The 23,379-nt window shown below is 37.8% G+C and overlaps 9 protein-coding genes and 1 long non-coding RNA gene across 13 annotated transcripts; 4 read left to right on the top strand and 6 right to left on the bottom strand.

Annotated features, from left to right (window-relative positions):
- Window positions 1-695: 695 nt before the first annotated feature.
- AT5G08320 (E2F-associated phosphoprotein) lies at window positions 696-2,478 on the bottom strand. Of its 2 annotated transcripts, none has more exons than NM_120915.2 (3): window positions 2,332-2,470; window positions 1,755-1,920; window positions 696-1,167 (listed from the first exon to the last, which is right to left on the bottom strand). In NM_120915.2, the coding sequence occupies exons 1-3, from the start codon at window positions 2,360-2,362 to the stop codon at window positions 912-914; spliced, it is 453 nt and encodes a 150-aa protein (NP_196449.1). In that variant the 5' UTR covers window positions 2,363-2,470; the 3' UTR covers window positions 696-911. The 2 variants fall into 2 exon arrangements, with proteins under 2 accessions (NP_196449.1, NP_001331548.1); NM_001342995.1 differs by having other exon boundaries at window positions 773-1,167; window positions 1,445-1,920; window positions 2,332-2,478.
- A 323-nt stretch (window positions 2,479-2,801) lies between these two features.
- AT5G08315 (Defensin-like (DEFL) family protein) lies at window positions 2,802-3,494 on the top strand. The gene is made up of 2 exons (NM_001036777.2): window positions 2,802-2,995; window positions 3,151-3,494. The coding sequence occupies exons 1-2, from the start codon at window positions 2,935-2,937 to the stop codon at window positions 3,336-3,338; spliced, it is 249 nt and encodes an 82-aa protein (NP_001031854.1). The 5' UTR covers window positions 2,802-2,934; the 3' UTR covers window positions 3,339-3,494.
- A 624-nt stretch (window positions 3,495-4,118) lies between these two features.
- AT5G08310 (Tetratricopeptide repeat (TPR)-like superfamily protein) lies at window positions 4,119-7,528 on the top strand (the record flags this gene model as incomplete). 2 transcript variants are annotated; one of them, NM_001342994.1, is made up of 2 exons in its annotated part: window positions 4,119-6,920; window positions 7,073-7,528. In NM_001342994.1, the coding sequence occupies one exon, from the start codon at window positions 4,261-4,263 to the stop codon at window positions 6,757-6,759; it is 2,499 nt and encodes an 832-aa protein (NP_001318509.1). The 2 variants fall into 2 exon arrangements, with proteins under 2 accessions (NP_001318509.1, NP_196448.2); NM_120914.2 differs by lacking the exon at window positions 7,073-7,528 and having other exon boundaries at window positions 4,261-6,759.
- Window positions 7,529-7,732: 204 nt separating this feature from the next.
- On the top strand, window positions 7,733-9,571 carry AT5G08305 (Pentatricopeptide repeat (PPR) superfamily protein). Its single transcript, NM_001203333.2, has one exon. The coding sequence runs from the start codon at window positions 7,777-7,779 to the stop codon at window positions 9,379-9,381; it is 1,605 nt and encodes a 534-aa protein (NP_001190262.1). The 5' UTR covers window positions 7,733-7,776; the 3' UTR covers window positions 9,382-9,571.
- Window positions 9,572-9,591: 20 nt separating this feature from the next.
- On the bottom strand, window positions 9,592-12,154 carry AT5G08300 (Succinyl-CoA ligase, alpha subunit). The gene is made up of 7 exons (NM_120913.6): window positions 11,685-12,154; window positions 11,258-11,467; window positions 10,955-11,125; window positions 10,558-10,681; window positions 10,259-10,320; window positions 10,076-10,157; window positions 9,592-9,985 (listed from the first exon to the last, which is right to left on the bottom strand). Exons 1-7 carry the CDS (start codon window positions 11,934-11,936, stop codon window positions 9,843-9,845), a joined length of 1,044 nt encoding a protein of 347 aa, NP_196447.1. The 5' UTR covers window positions 11,937-12,154; the 3' UTR covers window positions 9,592-9,842.
- Window positions 12,155-12,253: 99 nt separating this feature from the next.
- Window positions 12,254-13,616, bottom strand: YLS8 (mRNA splicing factor, thioredoxin-like U5 snRNP). Of its 2 annotated transcripts, none has more exons than NM_001342993.1 (2): window positions 13,353-13,595; window positions 12,254-13,273 (listed from the first exon to the last, which is right to left on the bottom strand). In NM_001342993.1, the coding sequence occupies exon 2, from the start codon at window positions 12,885-12,887 to the stop codon at window positions 12,579-12,581; it is 309 nt and encodes a 102-aa protein (NP_001331247.1). In that variant the 5' UTR covers window positions 12,888-13,273; window positions 13,353-13,595; the 3' UTR covers window positions 12,254-12,578. The 2 variants fall into 2 exon arrangements, with proteins under 2 accessions (NP_001331247.1, NP_196446.1); NM_120912.3 differs by having other exon boundaries at window positions 12,268-12,887; window positions 13,353-13,616.
- A 72-nt stretch (window positions 13,617-13,688) lies between these two features.
- HEMC (hydroxymethylbilane synthase) lies at window positions 13,689-16,016 on the top strand. The gene is made up of 5 exons (NM_120911.4): window positions 13,689-14,163; window positions 14,538-14,943; window positions 15,045-15,251; window positions 15,367-15,544; window positions 15,640-16,016. Exons 1-5 carry the CDS (start codon window positions 13,919-13,921, stop codon window positions 15,750-15,752), a joined length of 1,149 nt encoding a protein of 382 aa, NP_196445.1. The 5' UTR covers window positions 13,689-13,918; the 3' UTR covers window positions 15,753-16,016.
- On the bottom strand, window positions 14,140-14,559 carry AT5G01545. Its single transcript, NR_142516.1, has one exon. It is a non-coding gene; the product is annotated as an other RNA (long non-coding RNA).
- AT5G08270 (C5orf35) lies at window positions 15,888-17,873 on the bottom strand. The gene is made up of 4 exons (NM_120910.3): window positions 17,724-17,873; window positions 17,316-17,410; window positions 16,901-17,142; window positions 15,888-16,811 (listed from the first exon to the last, which is right to left on the bottom strand). The coding sequence occupies exons 1-4, from the start codon at window positions 17,766-17,768 to the stop codon at window positions 16,033-16,035; spliced, it is 1,161 nt and encodes a 386-aa protein (NP_196444.1). The 5' UTR covers window positions 17,769-17,873; the 3' UTR covers window positions 15,888-16,032.
- A 204-nt stretch (window positions 17,874-18,077) lies between these two features.
- scpl35 (serine carboxypeptidase-like 35) lies at window positions 18,078-22,461 on the bottom strand. Its single transcript, NM_120909.4, has 8 exons — window positions 22,006-22,461; window positions 19,973-20,080; window positions 19,683-19,871; window positions 19,465-19,553; window positions 19,062-19,355; window positions 18,822-18,958; window positions 18,599-18,691; window positions 18,078-18,501 (listed from the first exon to the last, which is right to left on the bottom strand). Exons 1-8 carry the CDS (start codon window positions 22,277-22,279, stop codon window positions 18,243-18,245), a joined length of 1,443 nt encoding a protein of 480 aa, NP_196443.1. The 5' UTR covers window positions 22,280-22,461; the 3' UTR covers window positions 18,078-18,242.
- Window positions 22,462-23,379: the final 918 nt, after the last annotated feature.

Raw genomic sequence — 23,379 nt, 5'->3', positions numbered from 1 at the left:
TGATAGATAGTAAAAACTTGAAACTACGACGCACAGCTGAGGAACCACCAAACTAGAGACTCGTAGAGAAATTTTAGTCACATTTCGTAGCTACTTGCTAGGATTCAATTGAACTAGCTAGTTCTTAAAAGAAAACGTTGCCACAAAAGCTTACATACAAATTGTATGATACAATTGACAATTATTAATGACCGGCGCATGTTAAAAGTTATATTGAGTGATTAACTGGGATTTGAATGATTAGTTGTGGGGTTAGCTGGATAAATGCATAGAAATTTTTAATGATCACCAATTTACCAAAAATGCTTATAGTATATTCTAATCTTTTTATTTTATTTTAAAATAGTAATATGTGTACGAATCATTTGACAATTGTCAAATGTGTTAAACAGCTGGAGCCCATTCTCATCTGCCTTTATTTATTAATGGGAATTTGTATAGAATTATTAGTATGGGGGTTGGTGGACGAAAATACAAGAAAGTGACACTTCTGTCAAAAGAGAATCAACTCGTGTTTCATACAAATATCTTCTTTTCTAGTTTTCTCATTTGGCGATGCCTCTCTAGATTTTCTTAGCTTACTCCACCAATCAGAATAATCCACGTCATCTCGTTTTTTTAAACTGAGAGGATCGCTTTATCTTCTGCCATCTATTTGACTAGCGTGACTAAAAGACGTTCAGAGACCAACTCGCTTTGTAGTTTGTTGTATTTGGTATTTGTTTGATACTAAATTACTAATCATGTGAACTGTGAACGATTCTGACTTTGGTATAACTCAAAATTCTCTAGTGACTTGATTTTTATCAAACGATATACATGCAACGTAAAGATTAACGCAAACAATCGAAACTTTAATCCTAATCACCTGTTTAGAACTCGTTACAAATAACTCATAAAACCAGGTTGTTTTAAGGCTCGCTTGGAATGACATTAAAGAAATGGTAGATCTCTTCACTGTCAACTACTCCGATCTCTGTGGAACAAGCTGAGCAAAAGACCGGGTTAACTTTTTCGCTATCTTCAGAACCAGTTTCTTGCATCTCGGAATCTCTCCTTCTTTTACCAACCTTTAAGGGCATTGTATTCTGTTGCAAAACTGTGTCTGTACCTACTTTGCAATTGACCACAAAGACTGCTCTGTACTGTGTCACATACTGCTCGTGCCTGCAAAAGTTTTACTCAGATTGTCTTAATTTGGTTCCGCAGTTTATAATACTAAAACCAAGTTCAAAGAAGTGCAAAGGGATCAAGTCATAAACAAAACAATATCATCGGATTGAAGAGGAAAGAAAGAAATCCATTGTGATAAAGTCCTTATATTAGTCTATCGCATGAGTGTTGTAATAGCCTAGGCGGTGTGTAGTGGATAGTAGTTGTATCAGCAATCTTTGAGTTAGTTAGCTACAGAGCTAGCAGCTAGAAAAGGTAGTTCTGGATTTACCTATGGGTTTTGGGATTGGGAATTGGACTGAGAGTAGAAATTTTTCTCGTTAATCAAGTCATATAACTGGTTTGGATTCTACCAAGATTGTCATTCCTAACAAAAACCTAGAGCCTGTAACAATTGTCAAGAATCTCATAATCAAGTCAACATTCCAGAATCTAGCAAGTTACTATCAATATATTAGCAAACACATTGGTGAGGATTGAACAATGGAGCCCTAGCAACATTGAGAAAGCAAAGCCTGGATGGGATATAACAATCGTATGAAGATAAAACACCAAGTTCTGATGTTGAGAGAGGAAAATACCTCTGACACTCTAAGCAGACAGTGGTGAAACAAGCTGGACAGCTAAGAAGAGCATCAGAAGTACGACCATCTCTCTTCTTATCCATCCAAAGCTCATCTTTATCATCAATATCTGAATCATAGAACTCCGGTTTGATGGAGTAATCAACTTCCTCGTCATCCGAAACTGTTACAAGGTAGTAGACAAGAAGAAGTTAGGCCTCATCAAATCAATATACAGAAAATAGACATACTTGTCCTTCTGATTCCACATTATTACAAAATAACTTGAAATCTAAACTTGAACACAAGAACACAAATCTCTTGAATACTGAAGAAACAACTTCTCTTTTCGCAATCTATGGCATCAATTAGCTTACGAATAGCAACATCAATTACACCATAAAGATTCAGAAACTTAGCTAAATACTAAATAGCTCAAGGTCTCAATACGATGGATGACAAAAAAAGCAAAAGAGAGATCATATTAACCGAAACCTATGAGAAATCCATGGATGAAGGAACGAAACAACAAAGGGATTGAGTCGAATCGGCCAGCGAGTGAAAGGGTTTGAGCGTATTAAAGGTTTTATTTTACCTGTTTTCTGTGAATTGGTCGGAGAAGCCATGGTTTTAAGATTCGATCTTCACTGCTAGTGTAATATACGACAGCTCTTGGTTAAGCTTAGCTCAGCGTCGAGCTCCGACGGTGCAGTCAAATCGGAGGTTCACCGACGAAGACGATGACAAACTTCGTTTTATATAACTTACAGTGGCTTCTAATTGGGCTTACAAATTGTTCAGATGGAAAGATATATGGGCCTTAAGAAATTAAGAAGCCCATTTCGTAAAAATCAGTATTTAATTTTAGCCTTTAAGGTGTTTTGTTATTTGCAACAAGAAGAAGTTGTCTGTACAACAGAGCATGAAGGGGTTTGAATTTTCCAATAGACTAAATAAAACGTTACCATAGAATTACCAAAAACAAGTTTAAACGGATACCATCGTATCTTCACAATCAATCAAAGAATACATTCATATCCTTGAATATATCAATCCTCTAATTATGTATATTCATATATTTACATTAATTGTGATTAGTTACCTCTACGTGTATATAAACATCTCATTGTATTATAATAAAATCATCACTTTCACAATCATCTATAAACACTTATAAAAAAAAAAAAAACTATTAACAATGGCTGGTTTGAAAGTTTTTTCCTTTGCTTTGCTCCTTATTCTCACTTTCTCACTTATTGGTACGTATTCTCTCTTATAATTAGGGGTATTTTCTCAAGTTTTTACACTCTAACAAACTTATTTTTGTGTTTCAATACAAACTTATTACTTTAATTACAAAATTCCATGAATTCATATTAGACAAAACTGTTTCAATTCTTTGTGATATTGGCAGATGTTGAAGGATATAATGTAGAGAATGGTGGTTCCTTGTGTTGTAATAACCACCCGAAATTTGGAAAGTGCAACACAAAAAATGACGACCAGAGATGTAACAGTTGGTGTCTCAATGGATGCGACAATGGAAAAGGCGGTTACTGCAAATCTATGTCTCACGGAGGACAATGCCACTGTTATTGTTAACTCACAATTAAAAACAAATATGCATGCGTTAATGCGTTTGTTTGATTACTAAGACCATCTACAATGTTTAGCTTTGCTTCTTAATAATTATTCAAATTAAAATTTTGAAACATGATATGTTGCTACTTTTTTCATTCATAAAAACCTCTTAACTAAGAAGCAAATCTTAGTTTTTAATCTGTTTTGATTTATTTTTCAGAATTTAATTCTAATATTAGCCTAAGACTAAAATACACCTAAGATAATAAGTAATAAAAACTTGATAAGGACTTAACATCCCGTCCAAAAGCAAACAAAGAAAAACAGCATATAGGTAACTAGTAATGAAGACATAATGATTATTGATCCCCAAGTACAACAATAAAAAAGGTTTGCATTGCATATCACAAGTTAAAAACAGTAAAGAGCTTCTTCGTCTTCTTCTAAAGAGGAAGCTTTCTACTCCCTAGCTTAGTACATTGGCTATGCGCTAGAGGAAGACCTAGTGAAGCTATCTCTAGTTGGAACGAAATGAAGGGCAAAGATTGCTATCCAAATAGAATTACTTTCGTGGCACTTATTCAGGGTTTTTGCAAGCGTGGCTGGTCTACTGAGTCATATTGTTCTGTTTTTTGTTTTCTTTATAAAATTAAAAGTTTTATGAAGGTCCGTTACTCCCGGTATGCAAGGCAATCGAAATAGAAACTGATAAAATCGAATCGAACCGTACCGGCTAGAAAACAAAGTTGCTCTAGGTTGACTTTGCTCGGCACACAAAAGAAAAGGTTGACTCTTGAGAAAAATCACGTCTGCAAAACTCGCGTTTCAAATTGGAGCAGAACAGCAGAAGCCAAACACGGTCTTCAGGTGCCAACAAAAACGAAAGGGTTTAGGAAAATCAAAACCACAGACGAAAGGGTTTTGGTCTAATTTTCTTCTTCTCATGGCCTTCTCGAGAATCGCTCTTCTTTGCCAACGATTCTCTAGACAACAACAACAACGCCAACTTCTTCACAGACCACTCACTACGAAGCTAGATAACACCAGATTCCTCCATCCCAATCAATCCAAGCTTGCCCAAAACCTAATCGTGATCTTCACTAGACAACCTTTTTCACCTGACGACCCTGAGCTACTGATACTCTCTCCAGAGCTCAACACCAAGGTAGTCGAAACCGTCTTGAATGGATTCAAAAGGTGGGGTTTGGCTTATCTGTTCTTCAATTGGGCTTCTAAACAGGAAGGTTACAGAAACGATATGTATGCTTACAATGCCATGGCTTCTATCCTATCACGTGCTCGACAAAATGCCTCACTGAAAGCTTTGGTTGTAGATGTTCTGAATTCTCGTTGTTTCATGTCTCCTGGAGCTTTCGGGTTTTTCATTCGGTGTTTAGGTAATGCTGGGCTAGTGGATGAAGCAAGTTCTGTTTTTGATCGAGTTAGAGAGATGGGTCTTTGTGTTCCTAATGCTTATACTTATAACTGTTTGTTAGAAGCAATTTCTAAGTCGAATTCGAGCTCTGTTGAGTTGGTTGAGGCGAGGTTGAAGGAGATGAGGGATTGCGGTTTTCATTTCGATAAATTTACTCTTACACCAGTTTTGCAGGTTTATTGCAACACTGGTAAGTCTGAGAGAGCGTTGAGTGTTTTCAATGAGATTCTTAGTAGAGGTTGGCTTGATGAACATATTTCAACGATTTTGGTTGTTTCATTTTGTAAGTGGGGTCAGGTGGATAAGGCTTTCGAGTTGATTGAGATGCTTGAAGAACGAGATATTAGGTTGAACTATAAGACATATTGTGTTTTGATACATGGATTCGTAAAGGAGTCACGGATTGATAAAGCTTTTCAGTTGTTTGAGAAAATGCGTCGGATGGGTATGAACGCTGATATTGCATTGTATGATGTGTTGATAGGAGGACTTTGCAAGCATAAAGATCTTGAGATGGCGCTGAGTTTGTATTTGGAGATTAAGAGGTCAGGAATTCCACCTGATAGAGGAATACTTGGGAAGCTATTATGTTCATTTTCCGAAGAAAGTGAATTAAGTCGAATAACAGAAGTGATCATTGGAGACATAGACAAAAAATCTGTGATGCTTCTTTACAAATCTTTGTTTGAGGGGTTTATTAGGAATGATTTGGTGCATGAGGCTTACAGTTTTATTCAGAATCTCATGGGAAATTATGAGTCGGATGGTGTGTCTGAGATTGTTAAGCTTCTTAAGGATCATAATAAAGCAATCCTCCCAGATTCAGATTCTCTTAGCATTGTGATTAATTGCTTAGTCAAAGCTAACAAGGTGGATATGGCAGTGACCTTGTTACATGATATTGTCCAGAATGGCCTTATTCCAGGTCCTATGATGTACAACAACATAATAGAGGGGATGTGTAAAGAAGGAAGGTCGGAAGAAAGCTTGAAACTCTTAGGAGAAATGAAGGATGCCGGAGTTGAACCAAGTCAATTCACGCTTAATTGTATTTATGGTTGCTTGGCTGAACGATGCGATTTTGTAGGAGCATTGGACCTGCTGAAAAAGATGCGTTTTTATGGATTTGAGCCATGGATAAAGCATACTACCTTTCTTGTCAAAAAACTTTGCGAGAATGGAAGGGCTGTTGATGCTTGCAAGTACCTTGATGATGTAGCTGGAGAAGGTTTCCTTGGTCACATGGTTGCCTCTACTGCTGCGATTGATGGCCTCATAAAAAATGAGGGAGTAGATAGAGGTTTAGAGTTATTCCGAGACATATGTGCCAATGGTCACTGCCCTGATGTGATTGCATATCATGTATTGATAAAGGCTCTATGTAAAGCGTGTCGAACTATGGAAGCTGATATCCTATTTAATGAAATGGTATCAAAAGGACTAAAACCTACTGTTGCTACTTATAACAGTATGATAGATGGATGGTGCAAGGAAGGTGAGATTGACCGGGGCCTGTCTTGTATAGTGAGGATGTATGAGGATGAGAAAAACCCTGATGTTATTACTTACACTAGCTTAATACATGGGCTATGCGCTAGCGGAAGACCTAGTGAAGCAATCTTTCGTTGGAATGAAATGAAGGGAAAAGATTGCTATCCAAATAGAATTACTTTTATGGCACTTATTCAGGGTCTTTGCAAGTGTGGCTGGTCTGGTGAGGCCTTAGTTTATTTTCGTGAGATGGAAGAAAAAGAAATGGAGCCTGATTCAGCTGTTTACTTATCACTCGTAAGCTCTTTTCTGTCAAGTGAAAACATCAATGCTGGGTTTGGGATATTCAGAGAAATGGTTCATAAAGGAAGATTTCCGGTTTCAGTAGATAGGAACTATATGCTTGCTGTTAATGTTACAAGTAAGTTTGTGGAAGACTTGAGGACATCATGCTATCTCACATGTCTAATAAAAGACGGCAGAATTCCAATTTTAGCTGTTGTGAGTAGAATATGAGCCAAACACATTAATTGAAAAACAAGGGATACTTACCAAAATTGGTTGCAGAGCTTTTCAGATAATGATTTGGTAAAAGCTCAGTTTTGAAACCAATAAGAAGCTAGCTCCTTGTTCCTAATCTTGGTATGATGCCAATGGACCCAGCTCCCTCTTACAAGGTATGTGCTCGGGTTCAAGATTTTGTTTTGTTTTTGTAACGTGATGCACTTACATCTGGAAAAAAAGACTAAGAGATAGTTCTATGGGTATGTTTGGACTTTGGATCATTAATAGAAAAGCTAATGTTGATATTACAATTACTGGCAACCAGGTTCGGGAGTTGTACTTGATGAGACTATGCACAGAGGTTCCGTATATCTGGATCAGTAGTACTGGCTCTTAAAGCTATGATATAAACAAACCTGTTGCAGAAGCTTCTGATTTTCAATACCGGTCCTCAAGGAGTTACTCGTAGCTCTACCCGCAATGTTCAAGCTCAGATAGTTGCATTTGGATACTAGATTGCAGATGAAATTCAAGATATCAACCTGAGATGCTTGCCAGGATTAGCCAGTTGGATAAAGCAGTAATTTTTTTTTGTCTGTGGTTAGCTTTATTTTGCTAGATTTCATAGTAAATCTCTTTCAGTAATCAGACCCTTGTAGAAATAACTTGGAATCCACCATTCAGTGTATTTGTCTGTTAATAAATAAAAAATTTGTAATTTTTCTATTCCTTTCTGAGTACTTGTATGTCTGATGAAGATTCAAAGAAGAGAGCTGCAAATGAAACCGTGTTTTTATTTTTGCAGTTCAAATCACCCAATAACCAAATAAAGTGGTACGTTGTGTTCCGATTAAAACATTTGGGCTATTAAAAAAACAAAACAAAAACAAACAAAAAGATCAGGGTTAAAATGTCCTAAGGCAAAACCTTCAGGGGTTTATCTGCAAAACTTTTCAAATCGTTAGTTAAAATAAACCGCTTCAATCAAAAACTAGAATTGAAATGTTGAAGTTCTTCTTAAAGAGGTGAATGTTGAAATCATCATCGTCTCTCGTTGCGAAATCGATTCTGCGTCACCAATGCAAATCAATGTCGGAGCTGTACAAAATACACACCCTCCTGATCACACTTGGTCTCTCCGAGGAAGAGCCTTTTGTTTCTCAAACTCTGTCTTTCTCTGCTTTGTCTTCATCAGGCGACGTTGACTACGCTTACAAATTCTTGTCAAAACTATCTGATCCTCCGAATTACGGATGGAATTTCGTAATACGAGGTTTCTCCAATAGCAGAAACCCCGAGAAATCGATCAGCGTCTATATCCAGATGTTGAGGTTCGGGTTATTACCTGATCATATGACTTATCCGTTTCTTATGAAGTCGAGTTCTCGTCTCTCGAACAGAAAACTTGGTGGGTCTTTGCATTGCTCCGTGGTTAAATCTGGGCTTGAGTGGGATTTGTTCATATGTAATACTCTTATTCATATGTATGGTTCGTTCCGAGACCAAGCTTCTGCGCGCAAGTTGTTCGATGAAATGCCTCATAAGAACTTGGTTACTTGGAACTCTATTTTAGATGCGTATGCCAAGAGCGGGGATGTTGTTTCAGCAAGACTGGTGTTTGATGAAATGAGTGAGAGAGATGTTGTGACTTGGAGTTCTATGATCGATGGCTATGTAAAAAGAGGTGAATATAACAAAGCGTTGGAAATTTTCGATCAGATGATGAGAATGGGTTCATCAAAGGCAAATGAAGTCACTATGGTTAGCGTTATATGCGCTTGTGCTCACTTGGGTGCGCTAAATCGAGGAAAGACTGTACATCGCTATATACTCGATGTGCATTTGCCGTTAACAGTTATATTGCAGACATCTCTTATTGATATGTATGCGAAATGCGGATCGATAGGAGACGCTTGGAGCGTGTTTTATAGAGCATCTGTTAAGGAAACAGATGCCTTGATGTGGAATGCTATCATTGGAGGGCTTGCGAGTCACGGGTTCATTAGAGAGTCGCTCCAACTGTTTCACAAAATGCGAGAATCAAAGATTGACCCGGACGAGATAACATTCTTGTGCTTGCTTGCTGCTTGTTCCCATGGCGGATTAGTGAAAGAAGCGTGGCATTTCTTCAAGAGTCTCAAGGAAAGTGGTGCGGAACCAAAGAGCGAGCATTATGCTTGTATGGTTGATGTGCTTTCCAGAGCTGGTCTAGTTAAAGACGCACATGATTTTATATCTGAAATGCCGATAAAACCGACGGGTTCAATGTTGGGTGCTTTGCTTAACGGGTGTATAAATCACGGAAACTTGGAGCTTGCGGAAACAGTTGGAAAGAAGCTTATAGAGTTGCAACCACATAATGATGGACGATATGTCGGGCTAGCAAACGTTTATGCGATCAACAAGCAGTTTAGGGCAGCTCGGTCTATGAGAGAAGCAATGGAGAAGAAAGGAGTGAAGAAAATTGCAGGGCACAGTATACTTGATTTGGATGGAACACGACATAGATTCATCGCTCATGACAAAACACATTTTCACTCCGACAAGATCTATGCAGTGTTACAGCTGACTGGAGCTTGGATGAATCTCGATGTTGACTATGATGATCAAGACAATCATTGTTTTTGTTCTTGACAACCACCACAATGTTTGCATATATAGTTTCCTAGATAAAAGGTTTAGCTAAATTATGTTACGTGATCAAACTTCAAAGAGTTATAGAACAATTCTGATGGTTTGTGCAGTTGGCAATATAACCCAACTTTTAGTTCCAAAAACATTACAAGTTTCAGCTGTGTTCAGATAATTTACTACTCATTATTTGGGTGCTAGAAAAAGATATAATGTTGTGTAAAGAAACATTGCTTCACTCTTATTTCTTGTACTGGAAGATAACATTAAAAATAATCCAATGCCATAAGATTTGAATCTCTTTTAATTATCACTGTTCAATTGGAAAAATCATATCAATATAGCAAAACAAACCCCAAAAAAGTGTGCAGCCATCAATGGCGTGGAATTAGGGTTTTTTTCTTTTCTTTTTTCTTGAAGGTTTCAAGATGGAAAAAAAGAAGCGAAAGCTAGTGAAATTCACTTCACTGCTTCAAAAGACCTCTTTCTTGAAAGAGCTCATACATCGCTGATCCAATCTTAGCCGGAGATTCAACAACCTTCACTCCAGCATCATTCAAACTCTTAATTTTGTCCTGAGCCGTACCTTTACCACCGGAAACAATGGCTGCAACAAACAAAAACCAGAGGAGTGAGTGAGAGCAACAGACCAAAAATATTAAATCCGGTTTAGGCTTCAGATAGCTTATGAAAATACCTCCGGCATGACCCATTCGACGACCCGGTGGTGCAGTAAGTCCAGCAATAAAAGCAACAACAGGCTTCTCAGTACCACTTGCCTGTTTATATTCACCAAAACCCAAAATTTGAATTTTACTTTTAAGAATGAGAATAGAGAGAGATGGACCAAGATGAAAGAGATTCTCAGTGGTATTATTACCTTTATCAATGCTGCAGCATCTTCTTCTGCAGTGCCTCCGATTTCTCCAATGAGAACGATACCTGAATCAGCCAGTTGTTTCTTAGTTTTTAAATTTTAGCTACCAACTAAACTAAGAAAAGAGAGGAATCGAAGCCTTCTAAAACAAGAATTTCATAACCTAAAGAGATTAGGTAAGTATGTGGTCATTCTTCTACTAAATGATCTTTAAAGTTAATCTATCTAGAGGAAAAATAAAATTGGAAAACGGTGAAACAGAATTAAGATATGGCTAGATAACTCCAGTTTGAAAACCTTACCTTCTGTTTGAGGATCAACAAAGAATTTCTCCAAGCAGTCGACAAAGTTTGTCCCGTTAAAAGGATCCCCACCGATTCCTACACAAGTAGATTGGCCTAGACCCACTGCAGTTGTTTGGAAAACCTGCAGGAAAGTCAAAACCGAAACAATGTTTAGAAATCGTAAGAAATATAAGGCCTAATTCAAAATCTAGAACCAACAAAAACCTGTTTATATAAATTTTCAAAAGCTCCATAGTGTAACAAAAGAACCATGTTCAATCTAACCTTTGGAGGGATTTATACTAGAAAACAAAACTAATTTCGGAGATTTTTCCCAGGCTAAAGACTATGGTGAAATAAACTTGAGAGAGATGGATACAGAGAACAAGCATCAAGCATAAGAAAAAAAACTTACAGCTTCATATGTCAAGGTTCCAGATCGTGAGACAATTCCAATCTTCCCAGGCTTGTGGATGTATCCCGGCATAATTCCAATTTTGCATTCACCAGGCTTGATAATCCCAGGGCAGTTTGGACCAATCAGCCTAGTTTTCGATTGACTGTTAAGAGCATGCTTTACACGTACCTAAATCAGAAACATCACTCAAGTCAAAGAGAGAAGCACAAGAGATAATTATATCAGTATTCAATCCTATGTAATAAGCACTGAAGGAGATATAACAAACAAAATCAAAGGCATGGTGATAATAATAAGTACCATGTCATGTTGAGGGATTCCTTCGGTGATACACACAATAAGATCTAACTCAGCCTCAATACCCTCCATAATAGCAGCAGCAGCAAAAGGAGCAGGAACATAAATCACAGAGGCATTGGCTTTGGTGTCAGCCTTAGCTTCAGCAACAGAGTTGAAAACTGGGAGACCCAAGTGTTCTGTTCCACCCTTCTTCGGTGTCACTCCTGCCACCTATTATTACACAATAAAAACGCACACAACGTAAATTAGTAAAGCCACTTGCTTTAAAGCAATCTCTCATCTCCAGGATCTAATGGAATTTAGGTGATGAAAAAGCATATATATGTGTACTCATTGTCAAAATCACTAGAAAACCCCTAAACCAAATGTAATCGGAACAATGGAGAAATACCCAATTCGAAGAAGATAAAAAGAATCAGGATTTTACCATTTTGGTGCCGTACTCAATGGCTTGTTCAGTGTGGAAAGTGCCGTTCTTTCCGGTGATGCCTTGACAGAGGACTCGTGTGTTTTTGTCAACGAAAACCGCCGCAGGAGGATGAGGATCCGACGCGAAGGAGCGAGATTGGGTCAACGAAGTGAGAGACTGGCATGACGGAAAAACCTCTGAGCCGCCGGTAGAACAACGGCGAGCTTTTGATGACAGAGATCCGATAAGCCTTGCCACTTGTCTAGACATGATTGATTGGCTTCTTCTTCTCGGTGCTTTCGATCCGAATCAAGTTGTGAACCCTAAACTGTGTGAAGACGGAAATGGAGCAAAGAAAATTCAGCGGAGCTCGGTTTTGAAGAATCAGCTGAGATCAAAAGCCGACAAAAGAGGCTTCCTTTAAAGGCTACACTTTTCTCAATTTTAGCCCAAACCCATTTATTTCTAGATGATGGACTTTTTAGAATTTATTTCAATCATTCTGTCAACTAAAAATTATTTAAAATCTTTCTGGAATCTTTCTCAAACATTGAGCTCTTCAGAAAAATTATGAATAAACGTATTCTGTAAAATCTTTCAATAGTAAAAAGTTTCATTTTCGTATCCATCGTTGGTACTTGGTAGACAAATGGTGTCACATATACATAACCCAGGAAGATCAAAGATGCATATACATAAACCCAACGGCTTCCAAATTTCATTTCACTGAATCATGTTCGAAGCAAGTAGTTACATACATAAATGGAGAACAACCGAAACAGTAAGCAAAAACCAGAATCACAATCATCATCAAAGCATATATGAAATGAAACCAGTTCACGGGATATTTCAGCTGACCAGAATCACTAGACTCAATGGTTTTAACAAACTAGATAGTGTTGGGAAGCTCGATTAGTAACGGTATTTGGTGGAGTAATCTTTTGGAGCAATCACCAACCCACGACCCTTCCTTGCACCACGGTAGACAGTCTCAATGATATCAATGAACTCCTGCTTGTCCTTGAGAGCCCAGTTGATCTTGTTGTTGTTACCAGTTCCAAGATCGATCATGATGTGCTTGTTCCTGAAGAAGAACATGACCGTAGAAGGATCGTACAGCTCGTACATGGTGTTGAAGTCTGGAACCTCAGTGATGTCCACCAGATAAATGACTGCAAAGTTCTTAATCGTCTCAGCAACAGACGCAAGCACCTCATCCATCTACAAAAATCAAAAACTTCGAATCAAAACAGAAACCAGAAACTGAATACTAGAATCAATTGTAAGTGAAGCCCTAAAATTTTAATCAGTTCCAAGATAATAAAGATCACACGAATGGCTAAAGTTTCAAACAATCAACACAACATATCCGGAATATTCCAAGATCACCAAATTCGCAAGAACAAAACGAAGCATAAATCACAGAAATGGACACTAAAACGGACACATTCAAAACCTTCTACATAGTAACCAACTCCAACAACTAGGATTTTTTTGAGTGAAACCCTAATTTCATCAGTTCTGAGCTAAGGAACACAATTTTCAAACAATCACCACAAAGTATCGCAATTTTCCAGTACGAAAGGATCCAAATCGAGAGCTATGAACTACAAATCGAATCAAAAACATATAATCAAGCTCAAGATCGAAATATAAAGATAAGAGAGGAAGAAACGTTTGACAGACCTGCATACAGGTCTCATCCCAGTCATGGCCGAAACGAATGACGACGAGACGCTCTTCCTCGGCCAGAATCGACTGATCAACAGCCCAACCGGAGTGCAGATGTGGAAGAAGATACGACATTCTCTCTCTCTCTCTCTCTCTCGACGATTTTCCGATCTGTTTCGATTCAACCTTTTTTCTCTCTTGCCCTAATTTTATATTCTCTTCCCAATTTTGTTGACGGTGACGGCGCGTCGATTCCACGCGTGAACCGCATAAAGCGTTTGGGCTAAGCCCTTGATAATACTTACTTTCCGGCCCAATAAAAGATAAATCGACGAGATTGCGAAACAGACGGTGATTAAGGTAGTAGAACACCATAATCTGGTATGAGTCATTCGTAGAGGAATAAAGCTCTAAAATCTAATTATCCTATCCAATATCCTCTCATAGAGGTGAGAGCTAAGATTTTCCCATCAACTCCATTTGAAGCGAAATTCTCTGATCTCTCTTCATTTTATTTTCCCTCTACATCTCTCCCAACGATTTCCAAATCTCACTTCACTTTGGCTCCTCCACCTGAATCCATGGATATTGCTTCGTCATCTCTCTCACAAGCTCACAAAGTCGTTCTCACGCGTCAACCTTCTTCCCGGGTCAACACCTGCTCCCTTGGCTCGGTCTCCGCTATCGGATTCTCTCTTCCGCAGATTAGCTCTCCAGCTTTAGGTAAATGTCGCCGGAAACAAAGCTCTTCTGGGTTCGTGAAAGCTTGTGTTGCTGTTGAACAGAAAACCCGAACTGCTATCATCAGAATTGGCACAAGGGGAAGGTAAAAATCTCTCCTTTTATTCTTTGTCAACTCTTTTGAGTCTATAGGGGCTTGAATGCTATTGGATTGGCTTTGGTTTCCTTAATTCATATTCCAAGTATCGATTTTTACTGGTCCTCTGGTCGGATCCGTTTCCCTGTTTTGAGGAAGTTATAGTTGACAATGTCAGTTCTAGCTTAGTTTAGATGTTATAGTGTATAATTTGTCACCCTAGTGTTTAGAAATTGTTCGTTTGGTTCTTCCTTTGACATTCTCTGTCTTGATCCAAAAGATCAGGTTGTTGAAGAACAAATGAATCAATGGTGAATGAGTTTAGTTTCTGATGCGTCTTATCTTCATTATTTTCTGCTTAATACTCTCACTATGTAGGACAGTCCTCTAGCACTTGCTCAAGCATACGAGACGCGAGAAAAGCTCAAGAAGAAACACCCTGAACTCGTTGAAGATGGAGCTATTCATATCGAGATCATTAAAACGACTGGTGATAAGATTCTTTCGCAACCGCTTGCTGATATTGGTGGGAAAGGACTTTTCACCAAAGAAATAGACGAGGCCTTGATAAATGGTCATATTGACATAGCTGTGCACTCAATGAAAGATGTCCCAACTTACTTACCAGAAAAAACGATTTTACCTTGTAACCTTCCGCGTGAGGATGTTCGAGATGCGTTTATTTGTCTAACTGCAGCCACGTTAGCTGAGCTTCCAGCTGGAAGCGTTGTGGGAACAGCTTCTCTCAGGAGAAAATCGCAGATTCTCCACAAATATCCTGCATTACATGTAAGTTTTCACAACATAGATCACAACATAGAAACTGCCATTTCTTATGGATCAGTTTTGTCTTTCTATTTATTGATACATGTCTTTATTGCCTTTTGCAGGTTGAGGAAAACTTCAGGGGTAATGTGCAGACAAGACTATCAAAACTACAAGGAGGAAAGGTCCAAGCAACTCTATTAGCACTAGCTGGTCTTAAGAGATTGAGTATGACAGAGAATGTCGCATCTATCTTATCTCTCGATGAAATGCTTCCAGCTGTTGCTCAAGGAGCTATTGGAATTGCCTGTAGAACTGATGATGATAAAATGGTATGTCAAGCTCTCTTGGAATTTACATTATTTGATGATGTTTCTATTTATGGGATCTTTGGATTGGCATCTATGATTTGTAGTAAATGATCGGACTGGTGTTTTACATCTGTAGGCAACTTACTTAGCCTCACTGAACCACGAGGAAACAAGACTAGCGATTTCATGCGAGAGAGCTTTTCTTGAAACGCTAGATGGCTCATGCCGTACTCCTATTGCTGGATACGCATCCAAGGACGAAGAAGGCAACTGCATTTTCAGAGGATTGGTTGCTTCCCCTGACGGTACTAAAGGTATGAAAACATTTCTACAATAACACATGAGAGGATAAACACATTTCCCATTGAGAAACATCACTCATTTCTCATATCTTCCATCTTTGTGTCAGTTCTTGAGACCTCAAGAAAAGGTCCATACGTGTATGAAGACATGGTGAAGATGGGAAAAGACGCGGGGCAAGAATTGCTATCTCGTGCTGGTCCTGGCTTCTTCGGCAACTGAGCCATTCGAAGAAGAGGAGGAAGAGATGTGACACGGACAAAGTCTAGTGTTTAGGAGTGATTCAACATCTTGAAGTCCCGTTTCTTCCTCCGAACTGTTGTAACTTTTTTGATTTTGAGAGAAACATGACCTTTTGTTTATTGATTGTTTTGTTGTATTTAGATTAAATTCATCTTGCAATTGTACCCCTTTTTTTCTGTCCCACGATGAAACTAGTACACAAGAAATTAGAGAGACAAAATAAAATCCAGAGACTTCAGCTTCATTTCCTCCGATCTTCTTATTCATCAAGTGGAATATACCACTCGAGTCTTTTCTCGGAATTGCTCAGCCTGTAATTCAGCATCAGTTCCTCATTGCACAACGCTTTTGTAGCCACGAGAACAATTGTCTTCAGCACATGAGCATCCAAACTGCTATTACTTCCTGTCCTAGACAAGAAGCTTTCAAATCTCCCCATCTTTACATCTCCTGTGTTCCCGAAAGCTACATTCGGAATGTAAGCTCGCATCTCTGTCTCTGACAACAGGAAGTCGTAAGGGCAAATCATGACATTAGATTCCATTTCTTTACCAGGGTGGTTGATGAAATGACCAAACGCTAACGGGTTTCTCATTTCAATAACCGCTTCTACACCACCTGAACCTTCAAGCGGCCTACTCAGCATCTTCCATACCTTATCTGAACTGTTTTCCGTGGTTGTAGCTTCTGTTCTGATCTCAGGCGTTGTAAAGGAGCCGTTCCATACTTCCCGAGATATTCCTCCACGACCCCAAGGTTGAGCGTTTATTACCGTCCCATCATACCCAGTGATCAGATATGAGTTCTGTGCATCAACATTTGGATACCCGGGAATGTATCTGTGGAATGCAGGAGAGTAAATCACACCAGGGTAAAAGGCTAGGACAGCTCCCACATCTGCTTCACCTTCTATAAAACAACCTTGACCCGCGTCTTTGTGAGGTATTAACGATGGTTTGATCTCAAGGGTGTACCCAACTCGATCCTTTAATCGATGTGAGACTTCATCGAGTTTCAGCGGTTTAGTCTCAGGAACAACTGTGCTGAAGAAGAATCAGTGAGACATGATTAAGACAATAAGGACTAGAAAGTTTTATTAGTTCACAACACAAATTATTTAGACTCACTGGGCTTGTCTGCAGCTGGGACAATGTTGTCCCTTCTCGATTCTGATCCTGGCTCATTTAGATCCTTTGTTTTGTCAATATTGGTAAGAAGAATCTCGTTCATTGAAGAACAAAAATTTTGGAGTTGGTAGTGAATGTTCTCCTGAACTTGCTTCTGTTGCTCAGAGAAAGTGGCTTTACCAGCCATCTCAATAATCTCTTCAGCATCAGCCTCCTCAGCATCTCGTCCCAAACGATTATAGCTATATCACAGAGAAACTCCGTGAGCCATATAGTGGAAAAAATCTCCAACAATTACAGAGACTGACTCTTTGCTTAGTCAATAAATAGACAAGTTGATACTTGATAATCCTACATCCTTGAACATTATAAATCTTGTTCAAAAGCTCTTAATCTATACCAAAAAAATACCAACCTTGTAAACATAAACAATTTGTTAATGTCGGCTTCAAATTGCAGTTGCCTTGGATTCTTAGCAAAAGTGGTACTCTTTGCTAGAACACCAACACCCTGAAAAGAAAATTAAAAGCAAATTCACCATTGAATCAAAATTGACAATGCCTATTATTATCGTATGAGCAACTTCAAATTACATTTTATGGACAGAAAGCAAATCATTGAGAATTCAATCATTTTCAAGTACTCACATATGTTCTGAAGTCTATACAAGCTACAAAATATAGTCACAGGAATCATATTACAGTGAAGACTAAATCCTTTGAAAAGCCTCGAACTTTCTTCATACCCAACATCAAAAAACACGTACCAGAGAGGAAGTTTCAAAAATAAGTCAGATTAGAAGATAAGAACTTCATATATTCACCTGCTGAAATTTTCCGAAAAGAAACATCATTTTTGCAAACGCCATTCTTTTTTCTCCTCACGTTGAAACGACGGGCAGAGAAGAAGATGAATCGCAGGTGCTTCAGTTGAAAGATCTCTTTCGGTGATTGATTCCAAAAAAACGAACGCTACTGCCTCAGCTCCATGACTGGGTTTAATTTGTGTTAATGGGCCTTAATGGCCCTCTAAATTTATAATGGGCCTTAAGGGCCGTCTCCCCCTAATTTATTTCATTCATATTAAAATTAATTTGAAAATTTTCATTGAGTTCCAAAATTAATGAAGTAGACTACTGATTTGTTGATTATTGAAAATTGAAATACTGGAAATTATTAAACAACGAAAAACGTGCGTAGAAAGGTAAAAGCCTTATTATATAACTAAAAGTTGAAGAATCTTTATTCATCAATTGAAATTCATAAAATCAATTGGGAGAGTGCTAAACGAAGGTTCCAAAACAACAACAACAACTTGCCATCATGACTTGACGGTACTGATATCAGAACCGTTTTGAAGGCAAGGGGACAGAAGAAATGAAGTGAGAGAATAATGTGAGAGATTGCGCCGGAGCCAAGGCCGGAACCTGGTGACCGGCTCCTCTCACCGTGACAAAATTTAGTCCACCGGCATAAGTCTCAACCCATCCAGCTACTTGACTCTTGTGGAACCATGACCTCCACGGTGACTCGACCTTAAGTCCCATCTTTTTTATGCTATAACGTGTAGATGTTACCGGAACTCTCCCATCCGTATCTCCACTATAGCCAACATTGAACCAGTGAACATTAAACTAATTGACAATATATATGAATTTTTCACGTAATTTTTAAAACAGTTAAAGAAAGATATAGATACCTATAGATCCAGATACGGAGGCCACCCGTCAAAAGCTTTTGTATGATGGGAATCATGGTGGATGGAGCATCACTCCATCTCTTTATTACTCCGCTGAATCACACCCACAAGATCATATATATATATACTTTGTTCATTAGAAACATGACATTAAACTTAACATACAAAGTCTCTAGCTAGCTATTAATTTTAGTTAGTACCACGTAACGTAAGGAGGACTAACCTGCAAGGAGAGTACGGATAAGGAAGGTTGGTGACGTTCGCATGGAGTGCAACCTGCACATCTTTCCGGTTAAAGTAATTCTCGGCATAACTTTCAGTGCATGGATCGTACCCGGCCGGAAACTTGTCCCACAAATCCTAAACCATCAAAAGAGAAGAATTGGTAAGAAAAAGTAAGAAGAGAGATTATGGTAATTACATTATGTTACAATGATACTATATTGTATTGTAGATTACGTACGTCAAAAGTAAGGAGACGAGGAGACACGACGATTTTAGGTTTTCTTGGAGAAGATGACAACAAAGAGGAGAGGCAAACGGGAGTGTAGATACTGTATATATCGATATCATTGTAAGCATCCATGAACCCTTTGAAATTGTTGTAGCATTGTTCGGTCTTGTTGGTGGTATCTTCCTCAAAACTGCACGAGCCATGGATGCTGGTGTGGACCTCGTCCGATATTATAGCGTGGCTCCATGCGTAGTCCACTAGTCCTGCCATGTCTGTTGCCTCATTGATCACCGCGTTCCCTATCTGCAACATCAAACGAATACCTTTTATGTTTACTTATAGCACAAGAAACGTTGCTTCCTCGTTTCGCAAGTAACCTTACTAGTAGTATACATATATATAGAGTGCATACCATGAATCCCTTGAGATTAATGCTAGAGTCTTTCGTAACCTTCTTGTTCCTGTCGTAAATTACCTCCGCGAGCTGAGGAACATAGTGACCTGAGAAAAGAAGATCAAAAGCATGTGATTCAATCTTTGTTTTATATAATATTAATATACAAGATTAATTCTTTTATATTAGGTGATATAATTCATAAATCAAGAATTAAAATCGGATAAAGCACTTACCGGCGTAACTCTCGCCAGAGATGTAGAACTCGCTGGATCGGAACTCGGGGAATTTCATGAACCAGTTGATCAGGAAAGCAAGAGAGTCCGATGCAGTAACTTCATCTCCAAGCTTTTGAAGATCCATTGAGTTATTGGTATACGAGAACCCAACCCCAACCGGCGCTTCCAAGAACAACATATTGGCCTCTGCACAAACATTTTTTTTAATGTAACCACGGTTAATATTAGTATACATGTTAGCTAAAGAATTCAAATGTTTCTGATAGTATGGTAATAATTCATTTTACCTTTGTTCCAAGAGAAATGATTGTAGGTAAGTTTGCCACCGTTGTCGTGAACAAGAAAAGGGCCTAGTTCTTGTGCAGCTCCATAGGCTATTGATGAGCAACCCGGTCCTGCATATTTTGGATTTTAGTTAAACTGATGAAAATAATTTAAGAGTTTCACCAAATATGTAATAATACAATTCACTAAAGAAAATTGCTATTTTCAATTCCATCGCTAGATTTGTCAAGAAAATCCAAAACTAAACAACTAAATTTGTCGAGAAAAAATAAAATTAATGAGACTAGCTAGCTAGACGTCAGTATTTTGTCCCGAGTTGTCTATCAAGATTCAAATATCATTTTCGTATACAGAAATTAAATAACTAAAGATTTTGCTATTGCTCTTGATTACATTGGATTCGTGTGTACCCTTCAATCACGCAAATCCTATAAAGGTAATACCTCATTATTAACAAATTTCAATCTTTCTGTTCAAACTAGACATGTACACAACTCCACATTATTATTAGACATAGCTTTTTGTTTATTTCTAAGTGTATAATTGAATATTCAACATCTTATCCGATTTCTAGCCCCAATAAAAAAGACTAGGTTGATATTTCTCGTATCCCTAAATATCCTAATATTGGAATGAACCGTGTGGGAAAAAAGACAAACCGTATAAAGTAAATTCGTTAAATTGAATGTACAACTACCGAGAGAAAAAGAAGAAACAGACAAAAGATCTTTACTCACTCTAGAAACAAGATTTGGACATTGAATGTTACACAAAAAGGACACTGATTGAATGATACAAGTCCAATATCTGTCAGAGAGCCGGACCATATACGACTTCGTTGATATTTTTTCCAAATATGTTGTTGGGTTATAGTATAGTGTTTTATTTCACTGAATCTTCACGAAAAAATATGATGTATTTAAACAGGTTAATTTTAATTTTTGTGAATAACTTTTGTTCACTTAATTAGATCGAAGCTCATTTTCAAATACAACTTGTTTTAAGCTATGGTTTTGAGATTTCACGTTAAGAAAACGAGGACTGGACTATATTTGTCCCGAAGAGGCAAGAACCTACTCGTTCCACCGTATACAGACTACAGATTGTTGAAGTGCGTTCCACAAAACGAAATATTATTAAAGTAGGCAATTAAAATTTGTCGGCATTCCCAACTGTATCAGATTTGTTATCACTTCTCCATCAAGCAATAGTAAGGAACAAAAATGTTGAATAGTATCAGTGTATCACTTAATGGTGTTTCTGGCTATTTTTATCAAGCCATACACGGCATCTATAAGTTACAGATTATTAAGAATAGCGATATATAACTGTACAAACAATAGACTACTTTAAGTTTTGGCTATTTGATAGACTTGTAATTTTTGGAAAATTTAAAACAAAAACAACTGCATCGAAACGACCCTTTACTATCTCGTTGCGATACAATTACAGTAAAATTTTATTGTTACTGAAACGAAAGGAACTGCTTGGCAAGTTACAAGGCAGGGTAAGGAGACAGACGATGGAGTTTGGTAGGACAATGTACACAACTTGATGTTTTCTAAGAGTTAGCTATATAAATAATTAAAATTTTAGTCCAAATTCAATTATGTATCCAAGAAAATACAACTGCCGAAAACATTTCTCTATGTTTAGTGTTTTTTCTTTTTCTTTTTCGTGCAAGTTTTATCTATTATTTTCCCAACATCACGGCCTGCAGGCACAGAGTTTTGTGGTCAATACGTGATGGTGTGATTAGACATATGTATTAACCTAATTACCATGGCCCACGAGGCACGAGCTTGAGAGTTCATTAATCTTTCATTACACTGATTTTTTTATTGCAAACATAATCATCACATCATCCGTTTCAAAAAAGGTGCTATCATTTTAAAATTGGTAAACATATTTGTAAAACCGCAGAAACAATGAAGTTTCGAATGAAAATTCCAATTGAGAACAATGATAAGTTTGTATTACTACTTCAAATAAAATATACTTTATGTAAATGAGCGAGAGAGGAAGAGAAACTGACCTCCATTGAGCCAAAGGACGAGAGGACGACGAGAAGAGTTTTGTTGAGCTTCGAAGAACCAATAGAAAAGTGCCTTTTGCTTCTGTTCAGGCCCCAGATTCACGTAACCGGCGTAGTGTTTGAAGTTAACCGGTGGTTGGCCGGGCAAACCGGTTACAAGGTCATCTTCCTTCCTCCCAGAGGATGAAATTGTTACCTTCTTCTCCGGTTTCCTACCACAGGCTATCGCCGGTAACACCAGAATGCACAGTAGCCAAAGTGCGTTCTTCTTCATCGCCAAAACTCTTTCTCGTCTCTTTTGTTTCTTTTGTTCTTTTCAATTATTTATCGAAATGAAGAGCAGATGAGAAAACGCCCCCACTTCTTCTACTTTATACTGTCTTTTTTTATATTAAAAAAAACTTTAAAAGTCTTTTATTTTTCATGAGATTTTTTTTTTGATACTCACGTGAAAATGTTATAACAATAAACACATTTCATAATCATTTCCTTGTAATGTGCCTCCACGGTCTCCGATAACATGGTTGGTTCACTACCAATTTTCTCACCTTTTACAGAAAGATGGAATTGAATTTCAACGCTTGAGATGTCATCATCGGAGACTGAACCACATGGCTATGGAGATGGAGCCATCGGCAAATTAAATGCTTTCTTCTTTATTTTTCTTAATTCAGAATTTCATCTCCCAAAACAAGGTTTTATAAACCATATAATCAAAGTTGAATTCAACACACAAATTGCTCGTACTGTTTAGAAATCAATTAAAATTCATTAAATTACATGTGTAGTACTACCGTAGAGCTTTAAAACAACAGCATTGTCATATAAACAAAGCTTATGTTTTATGTTGATCTCAATGATAATTTCCAAAGAAAGTGGTTTATTCGCAATTGTCTCGGGAATAATTTATTGATGCTATAGTCACCTAGAAGAGGCCAGAGAAATTGGCGGCTTAATGAGAATCATTTATTGATGCTATAGTCACCTAGAAGAGGCCAGAGGGCCTGTAAGGCCCAAAATACATTAATAATGAGGTTAATGAAATTTTATATATATCAAAGGCCCGATACTTTATTGATAGGCCCATATGTTTTCTAAGCCCAAATTGTTCGAAAACAATTATTCACCAGATATATGCAGATAACCTAAATTCAAACAACAACGGCTTCACCGCCAGGTTTAAAATAGTACAGTAGTATCCAAAAAAATTCTGTTTATTTGAATTACTCACTATTAATATTCTTCCAATTCCAATTTCCACACGTATAAATTAAACAAGTTGTTTGACAAAATAAAATAAAGTGTATAACAAATAAACAAGAACTTAGGTGATCCGTCACTACCCACCTGTCAATTTCTCTTTTATCAACAATC

This window comes from Arabidopsis thaliana, chromosome 5 (genome assembly GCF_000001735.4).
Source record: "Arabidopsis thaliana chromosome 5, partial sequence".
Classification (NCBI taxonomy): Eukaryota; Viridiplantae; Streptophyta; class Magnoliopsida; order Brassicales; family Brassicaceae; genus Arabidopsis; species Arabidopsis thaliana.
This window is presented reverse-complemented; position numbering and strand designations above follow the sequence as displayed.